Source organism: Cicer arietinum, chromosome 4, assembly GCF_000331145.2.
Source record: "Cicer arietinum cultivar CDC Frontier isolate Library 1 chromosome 4, Cicar.CDCFrontier_v2.0, whole genome shotgun sequence".
NCBI classification, from domain to species: domain Eukaryota; kingdom Viridiplantae; phylum Streptophyta; class Magnoliopsida; order Fabales; family Fabaceae; genus Cicer; species Cicer arietinum.
Window position 1 is genome coordinate 59,835,473 of NC_021163.2, and position 19,634 is coordinate 59,855,106.

The following is a 19,634-nucleotide window of genomic DNA, read 5'->3' on the forward strand; positions in this document are numbered from 1 at the left end:
TCTTTTTTTTTTTTTTTTTTTGTTGTTGTTGTTGGATTTTTTATACTATACTATATATAACATACAGCTAGCCTGAATGCACCTGATTATTTAAGAATTCATTATACTCAATCTATAAGCTTCCAACAATATAAATTTAAAACTGAAATTGATTTCATTGATCAAGATAAATGAAAAACTTTTCAAAACACCATAATCGAATATTGCCTAATTATTTATTTGAATTTCAACACTTGTACATATCTGGATAAATGTTAGCATGGTTAAGATAATTTGTTATAAGTAGTGACAATTTCTTAAGTTAGTAATTAATCTTTTGTAATTTTTGTTACAAATTAGTTAAAATTACTAATATAATTAAAATCACTATATAAAGTATTTTCTAGATTAATAAATATTATTTTTAATTATTTTTCTCTTTTTTGAATTTAGTCGTATCTCTTTACAATTAATTTATGGAGAAAAATGATTTTTTTCATTGTTAAAAAAAAAACCATTATTGTCCATTTCCATTTGTATATGCAATAATCTTACAATCACAAACGCCAAATATTAGAGTGATGACTTTGCTAAACTCATCACAAAATGAAAATGATCATTTCAATTTTTTATATAGTGTACCACTCAACCTGACTTTGTAAATTAAGAAATTATCTCGTGTCTCTTATATTGATAAAAGTTTATATAATATTTAGCATTTGAAGATTGACATTTGTGATATCGTCTACATCATTGGATGTGAAACTTTTTCGGATCCAACCATGACACTTTGTCGTATATTGTTGGATGTATACACTCAGCTCCGATCATACCTATAATTCAAATTGGATTTTATAGGCCATTTCTTGTTAGACATATATGAACATTTCTCACATATTTCTCAATAATAAACAACAACAAAAATATTATTTTCTTTATATATTTAGGGTGAGAGATGGTATCTTAATTTAAGATATGAAATTTTTTATTACTCATTAAACACTTATAAAAACATTTAAATTTGTTTCATTCTAATAACACTTGCAAAATATATATTTTTTACCATTTGACTAAACCATTTGAGTTAAAATATATTTATTTTTTATAAGCTAAAAATTTATTAAAAAAAAGGAAAAATGTAAAACTAGGGGAACATAAGCCTAATCTAAGAAAAGAAAAAACAAAAAAAGATTCCACAAATGACATAGGTTAAGACTCTATAATGTATTCTATTAAGAATCTAAAAGTGTTATAACTTTTATAAGGACTTTTGTCACCTTTTAAAAATAGAGTCAACCGAAGACATATGGAGAACTTTAGACTAAATGTATTTTTCGATCATTTCAATTATTTAATTATAACATATTAATACTTTTAAGTTTAAAGTAATTATGTTGATAGTTTTACCTTTGTGTCAATATTACTTAAAAGTAAAAGCTAACCATGATAATTAGAGTGTTTGTCGTTTAGTTTGAATCATTTTTAAAGTAAAAAAAAAAAAAAATCTGATTCATATATTAAAAACATCTGATTCATTTTTTTTTATATCAATTTTTAACTTTTATTTAGATTAGTTCAAATGTCAATGCCCCTAACTCCTAACCATCAAAACAACTTTATCAACTTTTATTTTGGGATGAACTTTTACTTCTCATGTATTACATACATATGATAATGAACCGTTTTATTTTGGGAGGAATTTTTCTCATCAGTTATGTATATAAGGAAATGAGTATGGTAATTTAGAGTTCAATCATAAAGTAAATAATGTTTGAAAAATGATATTATTTTAGTTAGATATTGAATTTATGTATCTCTTTATTAATTCAATCTTACCGTTTTTTTATTAACAACTAAACGTTAAATAAAACTCATTAATTATTTGAGTATATTTATTGAATTAAAATATCAAAATTATATTAAAAAAAAACATATATAAATTTGTTTCAAAAACTTAAAAATATAATTTAAGTTTCTCTTAAAATAAAACTATATGATTAGCCTCTAACTATTAGATAATCATAGCCTATTAACATTTGCCTCTCCCAAATAATCATAAGTTCTCTTTTTATTCCTCCATTAGAGATGAGTGATTTAAAATTATTTTCTGGTCAAGGATTACTTTTTCAAATCGTTTTTTCTGTATTTTATTTAAATAAGTGGTTTTCACGTAAATTTAATTTTTCTTTCATATTTTTTTATTATAATTTTGTTCTATGAATGTAACGTTTATTAGTTTTTTTGTCTTGGTGTGACACTTTTTTTTTATCTTTGTGTAATTGTTTATTTTAGTTTTTTTGGTCTTGGTGTGACACTTTTTTTTTATCTTTGTGTAATTGTTTATTTTAGTTCAGATTGACAGAGTAGCTCTGATCACTTACATATTTCAATAAATAATTTTTGTATTATCAACGTTATATATCTAGATGCATATGTATTTTGAAAACTTAAATTTTTATCGTATTTATAGACATGTTGTTGTCTTAAACTATTATCTTAAGTAATGTGAATATGTTATCAAATTTCATCATTTTTATTTTAAACAAATTTGAATTTGCATTGCATTCTACAATTTGAATTAATAAATATCATTTATTTTAATAAACAAAAACTATCATAAACGAGATACGAAACTATGGACAACCCAAAACAGAACATTGTATTGAATTTCATTCTTAAAATTAAAATTCTAAATCCGAATTAATTTATTTTAAACTATGTTTTTTTGTTGAAACAAATAATAGAAAATCAAGAATACTACAATTTGAATTGTCAAAAAGACTCTGCAGCCGGGAGTCGAACCCGGAATTCATATCTTGAATTTTCCGTGAGTGCTACTGCAGATGTTTTGTCAATGTTTGTAAATTATTTTATATAACTAATCTTTACCATAACCACATGCCACCACAATTTAAGAGAAATATATTTTTTTTGGTAAAAAAAGAAAAAAATATGTTATATGTATATATAAGGTTAAATCAGAAGCACAGTGTCAAACTTAATACTATGATACCTTAGATAATTCTTTTTATCGCTTATCCATACTACAAAGTCCACTATTTCAATTGAAAACTATTAATATTATTATGTTTTATTGTATTTTTTACAAAATGAACAATGATTTCAATTGTATTTTTTATTTTCAATTGTACTTTTTAATTAATATTATTATTTTTTAATATAATATTTTTTATTATATATTTACGATATTAATAGTGTATTAATATTGATAAAGATAATTGGATAAAAAAATTATATTTTTTCTTTTGTTTACATATGTAAAAAATAATAAAATGACTTATTATGTTGTGCTTGTGTCCCGTGATATTCTAATTTTACTTTTTTTTGCTGGACTTTTTATACTATACTATATATATAACATGTTTGAAAGAAAGAAGGATAGAACATACAGCTAGCCTGAATGCACCAGATTATTTAAGAATTCATTTAATCAATCTATAAGCTTCCAACAATATAAATTTAAAACTGAAATTGATTTCATTGATCAAGATAAAAGAAAAACTTTTCAAAACACCCATCATCGAATTATATTTATTTGTTTCATTCTAATAACACTAGCAAAATATATGTTTTCTACCATTAGACTAAACCATTTAAGTTAAAATATATTTATTTTTTATAAGCCAAAAATTTATTAAGAAAAAGGAAAAATGTTAAACTAGGGGAACATAAGCCTAATCTAAGAAAATAAAAAACAAAAAAAGATTCCACAAATTAAATAGGTTTTCTATCCATTGAGCAGGTATGTAGTTTAATTTCCATTTGCTTATTTTAGAAATAAACTATGTATAAGGCTCTACAATGACAATAAGCCAATTTTGCAAATATCTAATAGCTTTTATGCTTTCTTCCTCATCAATATATGTTTTATCATTTGTTATTTTACTATCTTTATCTTTTGAAAAGTGTTTCAATACCTCCAAGACACGAGCAACTCTGAGATTTAAATTATCATCAATGATAATATATAACAATTTGATGATTGTAAATATTGTTCTCTTATGACATTGCATCATTTAAAAATCTACAATACACATGTCTAGATATTACGGATCATCTCTTTGTTGTTATGTAACACTTCTCATGAGGGCAAATTCATGAAATGTCATTGAAATGGTTTCTTTTTCAGCTTTCTAGCATAACTCAACTTTAGCTTCTCCCAAAGGAAATGAATCTAAGATGCTCCTCAAGATTGAAAGTGACAACTGAACCTGAATTAGATACTTCATCATGATTCTTATCAATTATTTCCTCAAAAAAGAAATAATGGTAGGAAGAGTTCAGTCTGTATATATATAAATTTCATTTGTAAACTCTCAATGAGATTGGTAGTTCTTTCTGATATTGCAGGGTGGTGTGTCTAGTTTAATTTAAATTTTTTGTTATAAAAAAATAATAATACGATTGTTTAAATGTATTTCATATTATAATTAGATATTGATTATGAGTTCAAATCTAACTCTAAGAATCCAGAAGGGTTATAACTTTTATCAGAGGCTTTTGTCATCTCTTAAAAATAGAGTCAACTAAAGACATATAGAGAACTTTAGACTAAATGTATTCTTCGATCCTTTCAATTATTTAATTATAACATATTGATACTTTAAATTTAATGTAATTGTATTGATAGTTTTATCTTTGTGTCAATATTGCTTATAAGTAAAAGTTAACCATGATAATTAGAGTGTTTGTTGATTAGTTGAAATCATTTTTAAAGTAAAAACAAAACATCTGATTTATATATTAAAAATAATATTATATAATATAAACCATCTTCTTATAAAATATGATTAAATAAGTTTTTTATTAATGAATAATTACATATTTATATTATGCCAAATGATATATTACGCAATATATAGATATTACAAAGTAGCAATATATAAATATATATTATATAGATATATCTTATTCAAAATCAATATTATAAAGTAGCAAATATCAATTGTGATCGGAACATATGAGATATTTAAAAAGTAGTTAAACCAATAAATATTATAAAAATAAATAATAAAAATACAAAATCTCACAGATTAAAGTTAAAACTTATATATCCAATTAGGTTTGATTTTCAAAAATGAATATAAAATTCAACCAATTTTCACATAAGGATATCCTAAAATATCTCAATAATTTTTTTTTTGCAATTAATTTTCAGTTTTTTTTATATCAATTTTTAGCTTTTATTTAGATTAGTTTGAATGTCAATGCCCCTAACTCCTAACCATCAAAACAACTTTATCAACTTTTATTTTGGGATGAACTTTTACTTCTCATGTATTACATACATATGATAATGAACCTTTTTATTTTAGGAGGAATTTTTCTCATCAGTTATGTATAAGGAAATTGAGTAGGGTATAATTTAGAGTTCAATCATAAAGTAAATAATGTTTGATAAATGATATTATTTTTAGTTAGACATCGAGTTTAGATATCTCTTATCAATTTAATTTTATTATTTTTTTACTAACAATTAAACTTTAAATAAAACTCATTAATTATTTGATTTATTTACTGAGTTAAAATATCAAAATTATACAAAAAAAAGCATATATAAATTTGTTTCAAAAACTTAAATTATTTAAGTTTCTCTTAAAAATAGAGCTTCTTTTACGTAGAACTAGAGCAACAAAATATACCTCAAAAATTAAATAACAATTACTCTGCAGCCGGGAATCGAACCCGGAATTCATAACTTGAATTTTCCGTGAGTGCTACTGCAGATGTTTTGTCAATGTTTGTAAATTAAGTTATATAACTAATCTATACCATAATCATATGCCACCACAATTTAAGAGAAATATTTTTTTTTGGTAAAAAAAGAAAAAATATGTTATATGTATATATAAGGTTAAATCAGAAGCACCATGTCAAACTTAATACTATGTACCTTAGATAATTTTTTTTTATCGCTTATCCATACTACAAAATCCACTATTTCAATTGAAAACTATTATTACATAGCTATAAAATTTTATATTATAATTTTTTTTTTAATTCAGTATTACAATCTTAAATTATTTGAGATGTAATTGATATATTTCAAAATTAATCTTTTGAATTTTTATTAAACTAGTTAATTTTTTATGTATCTCATTTATATTTATTAAATTATTTTAAATTAATGTCAAATTTTATATATAATTTTTGTGATAATAGTTTTCACATCAATGGTGAATTTTATTATATGGATGTACTGTTAAGAATTATCAAAGTTGTTATAATATTATTATTTTCTCATGTGTTTTTAATTTTTAATGAGGTGGATATATATATATATTTCAATTTAAATTGCACATCAATTAAAAACACATCATCACTTATTTTAAAGAAAAGATAAATAGACTAAAACCGTAAAAATTGTAATAATTGAGGAACTAAAATGTTGATTTTAAAATAAAGAGTTATTTTTATGATATGTGAAAAATAAGGAGATTAAAAGTGCAATTAAATCTAATTTAATTGATATGTGATTTTATTACTTTAATTACTAAAATGTTTTGATAAAAATCTACATGGTGTGACATTATTGAATATAATTGTAAAACATTGTTAGCATTTCTAATAAATTTTCAATCAAATATATCTTAACATTAGCATACATTTATTATATATTAAAAATAGTATTTATAATTGTTATATATCTTTTCATTTAAAAAAATGGTAAAATGTATAAGCTAGTTTTACATAGGGGTAATTTTTTTGATATACATGCTAGGTGGTAGCACAAATAAATAAAATTCTAATACTAAAAATACTAATTCCTGCATTTAGATGAATGTACTTCCTCATGCTATTTATTTGCCAAAGAATCATATTTGAAGTGATTTTCATCTTTTTTGGAAGTTGAATACTTTGATGCTAAAGGTAAAGACAAGTGCAAACAACACTGAGAAACCAGCCACAACAATTGCAACCACTCCTAGGAAGTCATGTTCAAAACCAAAGTAACTCTTCACAAATTCTTCAACCCTTTGACCATTCTCAAGTGTGTCCATGTTGTCACCATATTGTGAAGCCACCAATCCATACAATGTCCATGCAACAGGACAAACCCAATAGTACCACTTCCACCATATTGGTATTCTCTGTTAATTTTATAATCAATTTTCAAATGTTAGTTTATGTCATGCATTAAACAAATAGATGTAAAAAAAAATTAATAATTTATAATATGTAGCTGTTTCGTCTCTATAGTGAAATATCAATTGTTGGACTAATCTAACGAATAGAGATCAAAACTCTATACTAATAGATTAGTCTAACAACTGAAATTTAACTGAAAATGATAGACTGGTAAAAGGATGAAGAAGATCCAAGTCTTGGTAAGTACAATAATAGTAATAATAATAATAACTCATGTCAAAGTAATTTTTATATTTCTTAATTTTTTTATTAATTGTAGCACTGACACTTCAGATTGAAGACATATTTGGTATCCAATATGTGTCGGTGCTTGACATAATATCGACATATGTAGCTACATTTAATAATTAAATTATTATTGGTGCCTATGTAGCATGATATCCAATGTTTGGGTCTGTAAGAGAGCTTCATAGTAATAAACTATAACCATACAAGAACAATTTAAAGATGTCAAGGTTGTAACTTACAGATAAGGGAATAACAAAGCCTGAGAAAAGGCTCCATATTGCATAGAAAGCACTGGACAATATGGCAGCCACATGTGGGTTGGGACTGATGGCCATGGTCATCATACCATAGAAAGTGTAGTACAAGAATGTGAAGTACATGAAGAAAAGATACCATAAGAATTTTGATGTTGTCCAATCCAATCCCATCATGGCATATACTATAATACCATATATCAATGTTTGAGCCAATATGTGAGGAAGCTCTATAATAACCTACAATTACAATAAAATAGTTTAGCTCAACCATTAGATCATACTTAAACTATTTGTTAGACATTGATTCTTTGCAGTCTAGGAAAGCATGCATTCAAAGATCAATGAATCTTGAGAATTGGATGAAGATCAGACAACTCGTATTTTGATTTTCCAAAATTGGTTTTAAAATACATCTCAGATCTCAGACTACGAGTTGTTTGATATTCATCTAATAGACAAGATCTAATTGGTTTTAAAACAGATTCATATCACTTGTTCTACTAAAATATTTGCATGAGTAGAAGTTGTTGCTTTACTTGTGCAAGTGCATAAGGCAAAGCAGAATACATTCCAGCAGCTCTTTCTCTATAAAATACTGTTCTCTCAACTGCTATTATAGGTTGCACTGAGGCACCATTTTGTACTCCAATAAAGATGACAGAAGCATACATTGAACCCATTGCATTAAAAAGATCTTGCTCCTTTCTCCTGTGATTTTCATTAAAATATGGTACTATAATATGTAGTATTGAAACTTTAAATTGAAAGCGTGTTGAGTGTTCATTACGTGTCAGTATCGACAAGTGTCTGACACGGACATATGTGGTTACGTTCAATTAGTCCATGTATCAAGTGTCAGTGTATCATGTTTAGTGATGTCTGTGTCAGAGCTTCGTAGGTAATACAATTGTTTTGAATTTTATTTTCATATTTTCTTAGTATTTATGTCAATGTATTGTTTACTTTTTGCACATACCTTTTCAAGCCAATGTTCCAAAATATGACACCAAACAAGAAAGCTATTAGTGTGGTAAATAGGAGCCTAACTGCTGTGTATGATGTGTTCCTCCAATATGATAAATGTTGTTTCCATAGACAAGCTTTACATTGTGTCACCATGGTTTGTGAATATTGAGTATCAAAGTATAAATCCTTTGAATGTTGAGGATGTATACTTAGCTCTTGGATCAATTGTTTGTTTCTCCTAAACAATCACAAGTTAAAAAAACCAATTGATTAAAATCTTTAAACACTACCACATAAAAATCATAAACTTAGAGATATATTCTCATAATTCCAAAAATTTAGGCTATAACAGCCTTGATTTAAAGCACCAAAACATAAATAAATAAATGAAAAAGAAATAGAATAGAATTGCTAATGTTTACCAATATTTCATTTGTAGTTATTTTATCAAACATAAGGTTATAAAAAGAATTCTAACCTATATAGTTCTGAATTTCTGTACACATTAGTGAAGTTGACCTTAAGATTTGCTTCTGATCCTGCTGATGTAACTTCCAACATCCAAGTTGCAGGATTATAACCATCTTTAATCTTAGGAACTCCTTCAATAGCCTATAGTATTCATGCATTAAGTGAATATAAAAATTTAAATATTTATATGCTAATGCAACAGTAGCAACTAGTATGTTCAATATATATAATTTACATTAGACTCACCTCAAAGTATTGAATCAAATGAGAACAGTGGCGGCCTAATGGACCAGCATATATTTGTTCACCTCCCAATTTCAGAAGTAGAAGCTGAAAAAGTTGAGATTGAATTAAGAACTTAATTAACTCTTTGAAATTTAGCACCAAATAAGCTAAAACAAAAATGTACCTAAATGGTAGTAAAATTTGTTACCTCATCAAAGGCGTCGAATATATCAATACTTGGCTGATGGATCGTGCACACGACGGTACGTCCTGTGTCCACGGTGTTCCTTACTGTTCTCATTACAATTGCAGCAGCTCTAGCATCAAGGCCGGAGGTTGGTTCGTCCATGAATATTATCGACGGATTGGCTACGAGTTCAACTGCAATTGTAAGTCTCTTGCGTTGTTCGGTTGAAAGTCCATTCTCGCCTGGCAATCCAACAAGTGCTTCTCTTAATGAGTTAAGCTCTACAAGCTCCATGACTTCCTCAATAAACATCTACATCTCATAAAAATTGAGTTCAAGTTCATAAGCTATAATATCTCCAAAGTAAAGGCTTCCAAGAGATTACTAATACTTAGAAACTGATTTTGTTCAATGCACTATGAGAAATATTGCGATGTTCAAATCTTAGTCTAGCATTCTGTTTGAATAAACAACTTAGTTAAGTGCTTATAACATATATGTACCTTTCTGGTAGCTTGATCAACTTCCGGGGGTAGCCGAAGCCATGCAGAATATAGCAAAGATTCATAAACTGTAACATTAGGTGAATGGATATCGAATTGTTCGCAATATCCTGATATGCGAGCAAATGTTTTTTGATTCTTTGGATAACCAGATATTGTTATGTTTCCTTCAATATATCCACCAGTTTTCCTTCCAGCTAAAACATCCATTAGAGTAGTCTTTCCAGCACCACTTACACCCATCAAAGCTGTTAGTACTCCCGGCCTAAATGCACCACTGATACCTTTCAAAAGTTCGAGACGATCTTCGAAAACTCCTTGACTTTTCATTTCCTACAATCAGTATAACAGTCAAAATGTATGAACAAGTTAGATCAGCAACCTCAGTTTAAAATAAAACTGATATGAAAAACGTTAACAAAGAGCACACGAGATTTTATCAGAGTTCAGCTAAATATTTATATGATCATAGTTCAGCTATTGGAGTAACATAAATATATGAAATGAAAGTACTAGGTGCAATGCTGATCATTCAGAAAAAGTATGGTGTTAGATATATAAATTGGCTTGTCCATCCCAAATGGAAAGCTTATGGAAATAAGCTGTAACAACTTATGGACATGTCATAAGTTGTTTCCTTAAGCACTTTCAAACACTCTCACAATTGTGTATACTAATATATAAGCTCAAATAAGTAAATCCAAACAGGCCAAACACCTGTATTTTAAATACAACCAATCACATGCAAATAGAAAGGCTAATTGAAATTATGAAATACAACATCTTAAAAATATGTAAAGTACCTGTGGCATGTCTACAGCATATCTGATCTCATCAAAAGTGAGGGAAACAGGTTGAAAAGGAAGAACCATGCCCCTGCTTCCACTTCTACTTGCTTCATCTACCATCCTTGTTTCTGTCTTGTCATCACATTCAACGTGTTATAACTTCAATACCAAACTTCAAACAAAGAATCTAATAACATGAGTTCAAGGACAAACCAGAAATGCTCTTTTGAGAAGGTAACTGAATAAACTCTTCATCTGTTGAACCATCTCTCTCTAGCAATTTATCCTCAGATAACCCTGCTTGATCCTTTCTGAATGCTGTATATGCAACATATATATCAAATGATCAGAAAAAGAGGTTCAAGTAAAGTTTAGAAGCTCAAAAAAAGATATAAAAGATGGTACTCACGGCTGAGATATTGTAAAGCTAATGTGAACAAAAAGTTATACAGAAGAACATAACCAGTCAATGCTCCTACACCAATCCAATACCAATAAGCTTGTGGGAAAAAACCGCGAGTTTTTAGTATCAAAACTCCTAATGTTTCATTGGAATTACGAGTAACCTGCATAATTCACTAAACTTAATTAACCACGTATTTGAATTGCATTAACCAACTATTTTGTTGTCGATTTTGTCTGTCAAAATATAATTTCTCTTATTAGAAACCAAACGCACTGATGCGTTATTACCTTTCTCCAACTATGTCCAAGAAATTCATTCACAGCTATAGCATTCTGTCCATACATCAGTGGTGAGGACCAATAACCCCATAGAAACCATTTGTGTACATCCTCTGATGCAAGAGAACACATTTAAAATAAAGTGATTTATTGCTTCTATAAAAGAAAAAGTCTATATATAAAGAGACTCATTGCAATTAAACCACCAATTTCCTCCCTGAACATACACGCTATCTCATACTTCGTCCTCAAGTAATTGAAAATATTAAATAGTCCCTAACATTTGTTTTATCTATCTTGTTAGTCACCAATGTCTTGTCAAATCTATTCTATTATAGTCCTTAATGTTTTGTCAACATATAACAAGAAGGACTAATGAGATGGACGCAACAAAACATTAGGGACGAATTAAGAGAAAAGGTGTAAGTTCAGAGACAAAATTGGGGGTTTACTCGATTCATTGCGTACATCACAATTTTGTACCTCTTGAAATCACAAATCCTCCCAAAACCAGAACTACTAATAAAGCAAATGCTCCAACAGTGTTTGCTACAATAACATCCCTTCCTAATGCTGCCATCATCCGAAATAGTGAAGATGCCATTTGATTAATGCATAGGATTATCAAATACTGTTTTAAAAACCTGCCAATAAAATTTCTCATTAGATTCCAAAATGAATAAATGATTACTAAAAACAGTTGAAATTTATGTATAATTTTGTAACAATCTTTTTTTTGTCTCTGATTCATTTTTTTTTAATTAATGATTTGTGATGTGGTCTATTCTTGCCTTACAAAATTTGGATCATAACCAATAGCATAGTAAGTGATGGCTTCCCAAATGGCAACTTCAATGAGTGTTATTGGTATTTTGAGGATCCATGGTGGAAGTGAATAAGCCCATGAAGGATAAAAAAGAAGATCTCTTTGTTTGTAAAACACAGGAAGTTTCATGATTGTCATATTTAGCTCTGATATTCCATTGAACATTGCTACTGTGACTGTGAAGAATAGTGCTCCCATGTATGTTCCTCCATCCTCCACAGTTTTCTTATGCATCTTGGTTCTTAGAAACAATGTTGTTGTCATGATAGCTAGATAAATAAGCTGAAAAAGAGGAACAAGACATTCATATAAGAATCAAGAAAAATATAGAAGATCATCAAAAGGTTACATGAAAACAATGTTGTTATTGTGAAAAATAATAGTTTGTTCAGATTCTGTTATACTATAGTGTTCTAGTGTTGCTAATGCTATAGCCACTATTTGAACAAATTGCTAATTTTCATGATCCGCGATGAACATTGTTTTCGTATGATATTATTTGACAAACTCGTTTTACTAAATCGCATATTGCAGAACAATAGCGGTTTGTTATAATTCCGCTATGCTTTAGCGCTATTCATTTAACACGATTTGTATGTCATTCATTTCAAATCAGACGAGTTCAAAATCTGACTAAAATGATTTTTTATCAGACTTTATTTATCTTCCGACCAAACTCTAGATTGTCAGAGGCCATTTTCCCTGGGATCTGGAGGGTTAAGACTAAACAAATTGATAAAAAAAAGGATGACAAGAGCAACATTAGAGTTTGAATGTTTCTTACTTGAGTGATTTTGAATATGTAGACAAATGAATTTCTCTTCATAAGCAAAAACTCTCTGCTAGCACAAGCCTTCAGAAGCTCCTTCATGTTAACACCATATTTCTTTTTTGTCAAGATATTTGCATGGCATTTAGACTTGTCAAAAGGATTGGCTAGTTCATCTCCAAGTTTTTGACCTATGTGAAATATCTGAAAGGCTTCAGCAAAATCCTTGACTGTAACAAAACTGTAAGGTACATCTTTATTTGCCCAATATTGCCATTGATCTTTCCTTGATGTCACCTATTGCATAGCATTAGAACAAAATCAACATTAAATCAATAAAAGAAAAGCTATGAAGATGACCTTGACTCAGACACTGATACGTTGAAATCAATAATAATTTAAAAAATGAAAGAAATTGAATATAACTGTATCTGTCAGTGTCGTGTCGAACACCGGACATACTTTTAATCTAAAGTGTTGGTGATTAAAAAAAAAATTCTAAAAGGAAGACTAAAAGTGAATGAATCAAACTCATACTTCTTGTAAGAAATCAGCAACTCCTTTTCTTTCAGGACACTTGAATCCCATTGATTCAAAAAACTCAAGTACATTTTCTCTTGGTCCTTGATACACAATTTGTCCATCTGTGAGAAGTATTATATCATCAAATAGTTCATAAGTTTCTGGTGCTGGTTGTAGCAATGAAACAAGTGCGGTTCCATTCAGAATATGGATTGATTGTCTGATTGAGCTGATTATTTGAAAAGTTGTTGAACTATCCAAACCAGTTGATATCTCATCCATGAACAACACTCTTATTGGTCCAACTAGCATCTCACCTTTACATTTTTCACCAAAAAAATAACTTAATCAATCAACCTACGTATAAATTTCAATTTCAAGTTTTGTTATTTAGTCATGTTGATTTTAATAAATTATAAAGCTTTAAATATATTTTTAGTCCCCACAACATTTTGGTTGTAGTCTCTGTAAGATTTTTTGTTTGGATTCAATTCTTACAAATTCAAAAATTGTTGCTTTTAGTCTCTGACGTCATATGTGGCCTAATAAAATCACGCCATGTTGCCCAACTAAAAACAACAGTTTTTTAATTTGCATGGACTGAATTCAAACAAAAAAAAACTTAAAGATAGTAAAACCAAAATATGTTATAATTACATAGACCCAAAAATCATATTTAAATCAAATTATAAAATACCTGTTGTGACTCTCTTTTTCTGCCCTCCTGAGATACCTCGTATCATTCCATCTCCTACCATAATATCAGCACAGATTTCAAGTCCCAAAATCTGTAACATTTTGAGAAAATACATGAAAAATAAAATCCTAAATTGCTTTACAAGTTATCTATATCAGTGTCAGTTAAATAAAAGCTATAGTATAGCAGCGCTAAAACATTGTAGCGTAACAGAATTTGAACAGTGCATTATTTTCTTCAATTCGCGATTGACAACACTGATCTATATTTTTTCTATTTGATTAAACTAGACTCTTACCTTCAGAATATAATCGGTTACGACGCTCGCCTGCTGTCCTTCTAGTGCTGCTGCCTGCATATTTTTGAATGAATCACATGAGCAGAAACAAAAGAATGCAGCTTCTACAATGCAAAGTGTGCAGCATTTCAAACATGAACTTCAAAGACTTTCTTTCTCACCTTCATATAGGCATCAATATCAGGATCTGGTTTAATCTTTGCTTCCTTCTCTCTTCTTAGTAATTCAGCCAACATCTCTAAAAAGTAGTAAAATTCAAAACTAAGGTGAAGATTTGGATTTATTTAAAACTAATAAGATACTCGTGCATTCGCATGTCATTACCATAATTATGTCCAACTCCTTGACATCTTGCCGAGAAAGCTAGTGTTTCTCTAACAGTCATTTCTCCAATGTGATTATCATGTTGACTTATATAAGCTGATGTCCTTTGTGGAACAAACTCTTCTAGTACTTCTCCATTGTATGTTACTCTCCCAAAATGCTAAAGTTTCATCACCAATCAAAATTTGTTATTACAATTCAAATATTATTCAACTACTTACAAATGAAATTAATTTTGATGCAGTGTCACTGTTAAACTTTTTGCATTGTCAACCAATCGGAACTATGTTTTTTATGACTTCTAAGTCAGATACAATTAAAGTCAAATATTTTTAGTGATTCAAAATACAATTAAAATCAAATATTTTAGTGATCCAACAGTTATAATTGATGATTGATAATGTATAAAAAATAACAAATTTGGTTTCTTACTTTCAAATCTTTTTCAAGTTTTCCAGCCAATGCCAAAAGCAAAGTGGTCTTTCCAGAGCCAGGTGGTCCCAAAAGTAACGTCATTCTGCAAAAAGTTAATCAATCAGAACAAGAAAATATCTAGCTGGTGTAGCATTGATACTTCATATTGAAAACGCATTTAGTTTCAGACACAGTGTTTGACACTAACACGACATTGACTCATATGATTACATTTAATTACTTATGTTTTCATAAATTTGCATCAGTGTCAGGTCTAGTGTCTAGTGTCCCTCTTTCATAGGTGGAGGATCTAAAACTGCAAAAAAGATAAGAAAAGTGTTGAAGTTACCTTTGAGGCTTTATGATACCACTAACATTCTGAAGGATATGTAATGGTTTCTTTGGACTTGGAAGAATATGAAGAAAATTCAAGAATCCCTTAACAAGGAGAAAGAGGTCATTTTATAAATAAAATAATAAAAAAAAAAAGATAAATCCAAAAAAAGTGTAGAAAGAAAAAACAGGTAGTGCCATGTTGAATTTTACCTCTAACACATTAACAAAGAAATTGAGCAATGAAGGTAAAGCTCTGCCTCCAACATAAACTTGTGCTTCCACATTTATATGCTCAAATCTGACTTCAACTGTTGGAATATCAAGTCCAACTCTGTAGATTTAGTTTAAACAAAAACAATCATAATTCTAAGCATAAAAAATCAACAAATCAGTTTCAAATCTACCAAATTTTATAGTCACAAATGGCTTAAGACCTTAATGTTTCCAAAAGAAAGCATAGTTCATGTAATTAAAGACATTTATTTGATTTCATACCTATCCATTCTTTCCTTGAGTTTCAACAAGAACTTCTCATTATCTTCTTCAGCAATTTTAACAAGCCTTTCCAAAAGAATCTTTCTCTCTGTCAATCCAAGCTTTTTGATATCAACTTCTCTTCCTTTTCCTTCTTCATTATTGATTATGCTTCTTCTAATTCTTAAATATGTAGGAAGTCTCTCAATAGCAGCCCATTTAAGTGCTTCTTCATCATTTTCACGTTCAGATGTTGAAAAAACATCCATGCTATTGTTCCTCCATATGTTTGAACTATTTGCTCTTCTTAAACTATCAACTCTTGATACTTCATTACTCTCCATTGATCTCTACCTACAACTATAACATCAAAATGAGATATTAATTAAACCAAACTTTGGTTACTTCATTTTTTTTTTTTGTTCTTAGTTTAAATGAGTTTTCTTTTATTTCATGAGACAAACTTTAGTATAGTTTTCATGGATATACCTTTTATACATGTCTCATTCATGCCATCTAATCTTTTTTTTTTTCAATTGTATTATTCATTATATTTTAACAAAAATAAATTTTTAATCTCCACAATTTTTTTTTTGTTATAGTCTTTCTACAAAAAATATATATTTACAAAAACTAAAAATAACATAACAAAAAGTCAGATATAGAAAATATATATTTACGAAACAAAAAAATTATTTTTATGTGAACTAGAAAAAAAAAAGTAATATATTTATAAGTACATATTAATTGTTTTTTTAATCAATTTCTCAATATTTTTGTCTTTAACTTATTATGTTCAATATTTTTTTAATCGTCCATTTTCTTGGTATTGATAATTCAAAATTTAATTAGAAGATATAAGTTAAATTTATTATAAATTATTTCAATCAAAATTTAAATTTAAATTTGTAAATTAATTAGATGATTTATCTTTTAGTGAAGTTCAATTACTTAACCCTTTTTATCTTTTTACTAGCTAAGTCATTCAAACATCTTAAAATAACACATATAAATACAGTATAATAATGTATGTGTTCCTCAATCTTACACTTTTCTTCCCTACAACTTATACACATTAAAAAAATGCACATAATAATATCCGATATGAAGAATGTCTTATAAACCATATTTTAGATTAAAATTTTGAAATCTAAAAAAATTCTCTCTATAATGAATTAAATCAGTAAAATTACAATATACGAAAATCTGTCAAAATCTATCATTATAGTCATTAATATTAAAGAGAATTACGAAAAGTATAATCATTAAAAATCTATGAAAAACAATTCATTCATTAATTTAAATATAAATAAATATTTTTAGTGTATAGATATTAAACTCTTATTATACTTTAATAAGTGTATACTTATATATTCCAGTAAAAAAAGTATAACTGACATAAATTAGTTTCATATATGTATATACCTTCAATTATATATACCTTGCGATATTAAATAAATTTAATTAAAAAGAATAGAGAAAATGATTGACAAACCTACCACGACTTTTCTTTTACACAAACCTACTATGACTATGACATATACAATTAATTAACAAAATTAAATATTGTCTCCAACCTTAAATATAAATAGATGCAAATAAAATAAAATTAATATATTTGATTTAAAATTAAAGAAAATAAAAAAAAATGACGAATTTAATTCAAAATTTAGACTGAATATTAGAATTAAATTTATCATTATTTTTTATTTACTTTTGAATATTTAATGTCAGAGGAAATATAGATTATTGAGTCCATCACAAACCACTAGAAATTGAAGGCATCAATACTACAATATTGAGAGTGATCTACTAGCTACAACTACACTTCTCTTCACACCCATACAATTTTTCTAAATTCTATTTTTGTCCTCTTAAATTTTAGGAAAAAAAATTCTTGAAATTTTTGACATTTTTCCCTTTGACATTGTGAAAATTCCAGAATAAAAAATGAGTATCTAAAATATTCCGAATATATAGATATTCTGAATTTTTCAAAATTAAAATATATGGAATTTTAAATTTTTAAATTAAAAAAAAAAAAAAAACAAAACTGGAATATAACTAATATTCTGAATATTTTAAAATCTAAAAACTTGAAATACCATATTTTTTATATTTTAAAGATGCATAATATAAAACTTTGCTAGTGTATTGTACCGGAGATTTCGTAAGATTAAAAATTTGATCATAATATGTTTGAGTTTCAAACAATTTAAATTCAAACTCTTTGGTTTCGAATATTTGAAAAAAACTTCTGAAAATTTAAAACCGATAAATATTCAAAACTTTTTTTTGACAGAAAAAATATCAAAAACAAAAAAATAAAATATTTTACTTTTCAAATATTTAAAATTAAAAATAGAGTTTTGGAGAATTTAATTTGAAAAAAATTCAGAGTTCCTTAAGATTTTATGATTAAAAAAGGTATATTAATATTTTCCATGGAAGGAACAAGTGCAAGGGTAACAAATAAATTATTCCAATATTGACTATTGTTGTAATGATCTTTAAATATCTTAGAAAATTTTACAATTGGGAGTATAGTATAGTATAGTATAAGAGAGACTATATATATATATAATACCCAAAATTTTAAGAAATGTAATGTAATGAGTGGTCGCTTTTATATATTGATGATTTAGTTCATTTTGATCATGGTAATTAAGATTAATTATTTGTAATTAAATTTCAACAATTTTTTTTAAGTGTAAGATCTCACATCACTCTATAGTATATATGCTTATATCACTGTTATCAACCAGTGAAATATCCGTCCATTCTTTAATTTTCAGTTTTATGTGAAATCTATAGTGAATCTCTAGGGTGAAAAAGTTTTAAGGGGTAAATTACAAAATTGGACCAATAGAATTATGTTAACATATTACAAAAATTATATATATTTTTTTAAATTTAATTGTTATCAATATCCATATCACAATCACAATGTTAAATAGTTATGATAATTTTAAGTTTGTGATTGACAATATCAAAATTTTATAAATTAATTTTACATAAATTAAATTTTTTTTGAAATGAAAAAGAAATACATCTTTAAATACATACAAAAATTAAATTAAAATTTATACAAAATGATGAGGGGACAGATAAGACAGGCATCATGAATTGATACTTTTGAAATTTGTTGAGGCAAAGGCATGAGATGGGAAACATAAGAGGTTGTTAGACGATAAAGAATGGCCAACCAATAGAAGTAAAAAAAAGGTTTATGTTTATTTATTTATTTATTTATTTTTGGCATTACCTTTAAAAATTAAAGTTGAAAAAAAGTCCAAAAAGCAAAGTGGAAATTGATGAGTATACCTCAAAATTGTGGCTTATGTAATGCTTGCGTAGATCATCATTGGACATATCTTACTATTCGCACCTCCACATATGATAATGACTACGTTCAACTTTTTTCCATGATAGTGTAATCTCATCTTTTGATGGCAATATTATTACTTTCTTATAAACAAACAAAGATTCTTCTTTTACTACAACAATGACAACGCA

General features: G+C 27.3%; 1 protein-coding gene across 2 annotated transcripts; it reads right to left on the reverse strand.

Annotated features, from left to right (window-relative positions):
* Nucleotides 1-6,624: 6,624 nt before the first annotated feature.
* LOC101505347 (pleiotropic drug resistance protein 1-like) lies at nucleotides 6,625-19,559 on the reverse strand. 2 transcript variants are annotated; one of them, XM_012715235.3, is made up of 25 exons: nucleotides 19,443-19,559; nucleotides 16,140-16,478; nucleotides 15,855-15,975; nucleotides 15,658-15,746; nucleotides 15,327-15,411; nucleotides 14,895-15,054; nucleotides 14,732-14,808; nucleotides 14,571-14,624; nucleotides 14,273-14,363; nucleotides 13,591-13,892; nucleotides 13,069-13,350; nucleotides 12,250-12,566; nucleotides 11,942-12,102; nucleotides 11,468-11,571; nucleotides 11,184-11,340; nucleotides 10,988-11,092; nucleotides 10,790-10,902; nucleotides 9,987-10,319; nucleotides 9,505-9,795; nucleotides 9,318-9,401; nucleotides 9,079-9,212; nucleotides 8,611-8,838; nucleotides 8,171-8,342; nucleotides 7,617-7,871; nucleotides 6,625-7,091 (listed from the first exon to the last, which is right to left on the reverse strand). In XM_012715235.3, exons 2-25 carry the CDS (start codon nucleotides 16,460-16,462, stop codon nucleotides 6,834-6,836), a joined length of 4,296 nt encoding a protein of 1,431 aa, XP_012570689.1. In that variant the 5' UTR covers nucleotides 16,463-16,478; nucleotides 19,443-19,559; the 3' UTR covers nucleotides 6,625-6,833. The 2 variants fall into 2 exon arrangements, with proteins under 2 accessions (XP_012570689.1, XP_004498643.1); XM_004498586.4 differs by lacking the exon at nucleotides 19,443-19,559 and having other exon boundaries at nucleotides 16,140-16,583.
* Nucleotides 19,560-19,634: the final 75 nt, after the last annotated feature.